The 6100-nt window shown below is 31.9% G+C and overlaps 1 protein-coding gene across 1 annotated transcript; it reads right to left on the bottom strand.

Annotated features, from left to right (window-relative positions):
- Positions 1-2544: 2544 nt before the first annotated feature.
- On the bottom strand, positions 2545-4716 carry LOC107927524 (aspartyl protease AED3). The gene is made up of 3 exons (XM_016858613.2): positions 4150-4716; positions 3114-3588; positions 2545-3031 (listed from the first exon to the last, which is right to left on the bottom strand). Exons 1-3 carry the CDS (start codon positions 4606-4608, stop codon positions 2676-2678), a joined length of 1290 nt encoding a protein of 429 aa, XP_016714102.1. The 5' UTR covers positions 4609-4716; the 3' UTR covers positions 2545-2675.
- Positions 4717-6100: the final 1384 nt, after the last annotated feature.

Raw genomic sequence — 6100 nt, 5'->3', positions numbered from 1 at the left:
TTACAAAAATGAGGTCCCGAAACCGTAATTTTTGATACCAATGGATTTTAGTCCCGTAGCTTGGATCCGATGATCGGGGCAGGTGTGCAATGTTACAGATTTAGTGTTGTGAAGTTAGGACTAAATTTTAAGAAATATTAAGTTTAATTATGCCAAGTTATAAGAGATTGTTAGTTATATGATAAGGTAATTAAATAAGTATGAATGAAAATAATCATATGTGATTATTGTGACAAAAGAAAAGAAATAATGATAAAGTGATGAATTAAAGAAAGGGATACAAGTGGCCTAGTAAGTTATGATACATTTGTAGTTATGAGAACGAAAGGACTTATTTGTAAAGGTGGTAAAAATGAGTAGAAATTATGGAAATTATGAAATAGTGATGTCCTGAATATTATTCTTGAAATCTCGTGTCAGTGAAATGAAAAAGAAAATGATAACCAACCTTGGGGGTTGTTGGGGTTCTTCTCCAATATAGAAGGGCTTACAAATGGGCCCAAGGCTCAAACCCAACTTTTATAGGTTTAATTTTGTCAAATTGTGGCCGATCTTTCAATACAAGGTTTCAATGATCTAAAATAAGTTTGAATATCAAATTTCATATTTAAATATTATTTCTATCATAAAAGTCTCAAGAATTGACCAAATTACCTTTTTACAATAAAATTATCTTTTTGGCATTTTTCACAATTTCATCTCAAAATCTAGTACTTGGACCAATCCAAAATCTCAATTCATATTTAGCTCTTAATATAAATCCTTGAGTGGTGAGGACTACAGTTTTGGCCTTCTCTCGTTGAATATAGAAAAATTACAATTTAATTCATGTACTTGCCAATTTTTTCAATTTAGTCCCAAAAGTGATCTTCATCACACCGAATCATTTTCTAATCTATTTCATATACAATAATCCATGATGATTCATATTTTTTCTCTTTCGAATGACTTCACACATTAGTCTTTATACTTTTCAAAATTTACGATTTGTTCATTTTTGTCATATTTTCACCTTTACAACTCTTTTCATGTAATTCCTTCTTCAATATCAATTTTCTTTCATAAAATTTCTTATTCAAGTCATGCCGTAAATTTTTCTCATTATTTTCTTGGTATTAGAACTCAAAATTATGTCACATGCCATATCAGAATTTTTGGGGTGTTACATAGCTCTTCTTATACATCTATAAATAGCCTTAAGTCTTCATAATGAAAGGCATCTTGTAGTGAAGATCCATATCATTTTCTTGTTAATGTTTATTTTGTGTTCTTCATTTTCTATTCTTCACTATCTTTGTAAAAATCTTAAGTTCTTCATAGTTGATATGTCCTATTCATTTAAGTTTGAGTTCTTTAAGTTTATTATATTCTTCAAGTTTTCCATGTTAAGGTGAAAGGGTGAAACTCTTGGCAAATACAATGTAAATTCTATACTCATCACCTATGCTAAAATGAATTATTATTCACTTGTTATAATCACTAGATTTTGTCAAGCCCAAGATGTGGGTGAAAGTAATTATGTAATATGTTTATTAAGAATTGATGTAAATATCAAATGTTATTTTGGTTGAAATGGTAAAGTTGAGAGGGTGGATGTTTTGTGTCATGGGTTCAAATCTCTTTCAATGTATTTTTTTTCTAATTTTATATAAAAAAATACCCTTAAATTAATATTTATTTCTTTTTTAAAATAAGATTATTTCGGTAATTTAACAACTGAATTGAGACCCGGTTATGGGTGACACCAACTCATTCAAAATATTTATATATGGTATAGATACTTGCAAAGCAGTAGTCTTTATCTAGTATCGACAATAGACGACACAATGAATGCATGGACAAATTAACCTTTATTTGTTGTAGGCATAAAATTGGCATAATAAACACTTGAACATTTTTTTATAAGTTTTGAAGTTATCAAGTGATTATAATATCATATATTACATTTTTAGACTGAACTTAAACGGTCAAACTTAAATGGTCAAACTTTCATATTACATCTTCTTTTGCTAGATCCATTTGTTAAGCTTTTGGATTTGAATTGCCGGACAATCAGATTTGACACTCTTTTGATGAACATGTCATTGCTTACGAATTCATATGTCAAACTTTTAAAATTAAATTGTTGAACTCTTTGATTGGAACCTCCAACGTGTATGAACTCTAATTGAATATTAAAATTTAAACTTTGTATGACAGCAAGAGTAGATCCTCTAACTTTAGCATATTTTATTGTCGGAGAACCTCTGCGGATTTAAATCAACAGAGTTTGAGTTGATTTCCAAGAATTAAAAGCATAACATGGGCGTATAAAGAAGCATGGTGATCCATCTAATATCCAGTTGAAATCACTTACACCATGAAAGTCAATTCTAAATAGATTATGCCAAATTGGATAGAAAATCCTAAACCCTATTCTAGAGGCCACTAAAGTGAGATATTGGGTTGTAGAATCTAGTTGTTAGCAAATAATAACACTGAAAATTTTATTAAAATAAATTATTCTTAATGAATGTTATATTTAAGAATCTACTCTTATTAATATAAAGGAGATGCATAAAATTTATTAAAACTGAAATTTCTTGGTCTTAACTTTTAAATGGCCCATAACATTAGTAAACTGATCATAAAAACCCAAATATGAAGATACAATTCTATTACTGCCTCCAGTCGGGTCAGGTGCAGCGCTCACGGGCCACGCCCAACCTCGAATTGGGCACATCGAAAAGCACACGATGGTTCTGTTGCTGCATATTGGCTATCACATTCAGCACTGAGTTCACGTTGTCCGGTGCCGACGCCATTGCCAAGCATGTTATGCTGCCTGCTGTGCTGTGGATTAGTAGGTTTTCTTGTGGCAGTGTTACGTTCATGCCAGTGAACATGAAAGTTATGGTGGGCGCCACGATGGGGACCGTGTAACATGTGTCGAACCCTCCCAGGGATGTCACATTGGCCACCCTAACTCGCCTTCGGAACGCGTTCCGGACGGCTACGTAGGCTGGTTCTACTAGCCGGGTGAAAACAGTACCTAATTTCAATACCAAAGTTTAGTACATTGCTTGAACGCAATCAAATAAGCTTATATTTATCCAGTAAAAACAGGAGAATACCAGAATCAAAGATGGTCCCAGCACCAGTGGAAGGGTTGAAAGCCAATGCCTTTGGTGGGATATCGACAACCCTCCTTCCAACCCTAATTCCAATCAAATTCACGAAGTAGAGTGAGGGTCTTCTAGGGTTCTTCAACAATTGGGTGTATTTGATCCTAATAGGCTGACCTTTAGGCCCAAGTCTCAATGACCCAGAAAAGTTTGGTGACCTAAAGCTAGGCAAGCAGTATGAGAATGTAGATTTGTACAAATGTTGGGTTTGTGATAGAAGGGACAATGGGCCTCTACCCAACCCCAATAGCCCCTGTTGTGGCACTGACTTCCCCGTTGTCTTTTGGAGACAACCAAATGTGTAGCTTGGGATAGGGTCTGTGGCTAGGACCACTGTGTCCCGCGACAGGTTTCCTGCTATTGATGAACTGCCGTACGTCATGTTGAATACGCACGCGCTTCCACCGCAAGTGGGATTTGGTACCTGAAATTATCACATGATATGCAAATGTGTTAAATAAATTTTCATTTTTGGTTGAGAGTATTCATCTCACATACCCCTCATGCATGTCTATGAGTTGTATCATAATTTTTTTTTCCCTATGTCGGCTGCACAACTTTCATTTTAGCTAGAAGGGATAATTTCGAGCCACAGTAAACTTACAAAAAGCTTCAGTTATGATGTTTTTCTTATCTAAAAGACTTGAGCTTGAGATCCTATTTAAAAAATATTAATTTTTTTTACTACTTGACTCAGCAAATGTTGGTAGTTAAGAGGTAATTTGGATGTAGAAAAATTTTGAGTTTGGAAAATAAATTGTGGCGAAAGAAGTTGTCATTTTTAGTACTCGAAAAAACTTGTAGGAGTAAAAAGCTTGGTTTCTTCCCTTTTGCTAACTTTATCCCAAAAAAACAACCGTTTAATGTTGCTTTTGGGTTAAAAGCAGCTTTTGACTTCGCATTGCTTACAGCCTTAATCAATGTTTGTGAGGCACGAGACAAGCGCGTGAGAAGTGTGAATGGTTGGAGAAATGAAAGGGATTACCTGCTTGCATTGAGCTGCATGGCAGCCAAGGGTGTTGAAAGTGGTGGATTTAGCAGTGTTAAAAACCTTAGAAGAGCAGCCAATGCAGCCATTACAAGGTATCCAAGCAGCATCATTGCTAGTATCCATGGCCATGAGCATGGTTTGAGGTGGGGTTCCTATTTTAGCCCTCACGATATAGGTTGGACTTTGCACAATCTGCCTGCCTGAAGCTACGGGCACCACAGATTTCCCAGCCACCAGGCTGGACAAATATTGCAGCCTGGCCTGGTCCTTGGCTAGCATTGACAACATATCCTCTTCCCATGAGAGTGGCTTTGAGGGTTTGAAGGGTGAGCATTGACTGTAAATGTGGAACACTTGGAGGGTTGAGCCATGGTCTTGGGTGTCACATTTGGAATGCAGGCCTTGTGCTACCGAAATGAAGAGGAAAACTAGACAAAAAGTTTGGGTTTTCATAGTTTAAGCTTTTCTTCAAGGTTTAGGGACAGAGTGTGAGGAGTGAATGTGTGCCTCTCTCTATATATGATATAATGTCAAACAAGATTAAAAAGATGACATATGTTCATGGTGCATTGTAAAAAAAAAGTTAAATTATTAAAAAATGAAAGATATAAAGTATTTTAAAGTTTTGAGCGTCGGTAAAAATATCGTAGATATCATTCTAATAAGTGTTAGATTGTATTTTATTTTTTTATTTAAAAAATAAATTAATTAATTTTTATATATAAGATAAAGGGCCAGTTTTTTATTGCTTAAAAAAAGTACTTTTGACTTCAAAATCACTTTTGAAAAAAAAGCTGTAAAAAACAAATTGCTTTTGGCTGAAATTTTTAACTTTTCAGAAATGCTTTTCAAAATCACTCCTGAAAAGGAGCTGAAAATGAGAAGCTAAAAATTTTAGCTTTTTTTCTTCCAAAAGCACTTTTGGTACTTAATTACTTTTTCATCCCTCCAATAACATAATATTTTTTCTCTTTTTTTTCTTGGTGCTTAATTACAAATGTGTTTAAATCATTAATTAAAAATAAAAAAAAATATTTTTTAAAATACTAATTACAAATATTTAATGGTTATATTTAAATATTTAAAATATAGTTTATATATTCTAATTAAATTTTATAAATAATTAATATTTATTGCTTAAAAATATTTAAAATTTATATTTCATATATTAAAATATTAACAACAAGTTATAATATTTTTTTATATTCTTACTAAAATATAATAATATTAACTAATTTAAATATTATTTAAATGCATATTTGTTACTTAATAATAACATGTCTAAAATGAATATTTTATTTTTTAAAATCACTTTTTGACAGCAATACTAAACACTCAAATTTTAAATCAAACTTTTCAAAAATATTTCTTAAAAATATTTTTTCACAGCACTTTTCAAAAGAAACTGACCCAAAATAGCAAACTATAATCCATTTGCTTTTTGTAGGCTATACCTCTATCCCTACTTCAACAATTCTACCTTAAAATAGCATCTACTTGTACTTGTAATCTTTTTCAATAATATTTTACATCATTCATGATAGTTGTTTAACTCATTTTTTTAGTTACGAGATTGAGGTTTATACTTATTTATAGCAGTGAAGCATATTTTATGATTAATCATTTACTTCTTTAAAGAATACATATATTTCTAAGAATACCCCCATTTTGTCCAAAAATAATAATATTTTATATTGAAAGAGAAGAAATAGATTTTGGAGCATGATCTAGGACATGCTTTATTGGAAAATCTTTAAAGAAATGTAGTGCATTATGGGAGGAAATATATAGTTCATCGTGGGGACTAAACAAATCTCAAAATATGCTCGTTGAATACTTCATTTTTGGATTTTTCTTGAGATATATATTTCATTCTATAAAATATTGATGAATTAGATATTAAAAATATTATTTGTATTTATTTTTAAATAAATAAAATTATTAA

The sequence above is a fragment of the Gossypium hirsutum genome, chromosome D04 (genome assembly GCF_007990345.1).
Source record: "Gossypium hirsutum isolate 1008001.06 chromosome D04, Gossypium_hirsutum_v2.1, whole genome shotgun sequence".
In the NCBI taxonomy this organism is placed as follows: Eukaryota; Viridiplantae; Streptophyta; class Magnoliopsida; order Malvales; family Malvaceae; genus Gossypium; species Gossypium hirsutum.
Note: the sequence above shows the minus strand (reverse complement) of the source record. Positions and strands in the feature narration are given on the sequence as shown.

Coding starts and splice junctions, on each gene's coding strand:
- LOC107927524 (XM_016858613.2), bottom strand. CDS start 4,608: ATGAAAACCCAAACTTTTTGTCTAGTTTTCCTCTTCATTTCGGTAGCA. Junction 3,589..4,149: donor ATGCAGCTCAATGCAAGCAG/GTAATCCCTTTC, acceptor TGATAATTTCAG/GTACCAAATCCCACTTGCGG. Junction 3,032..3,113: donor TGGGACCATCTTTGATTCTG/GTATTCTCCTGT, acceptor TATTGAAATTAG/GTACTGTTTTCACCCGGCTA.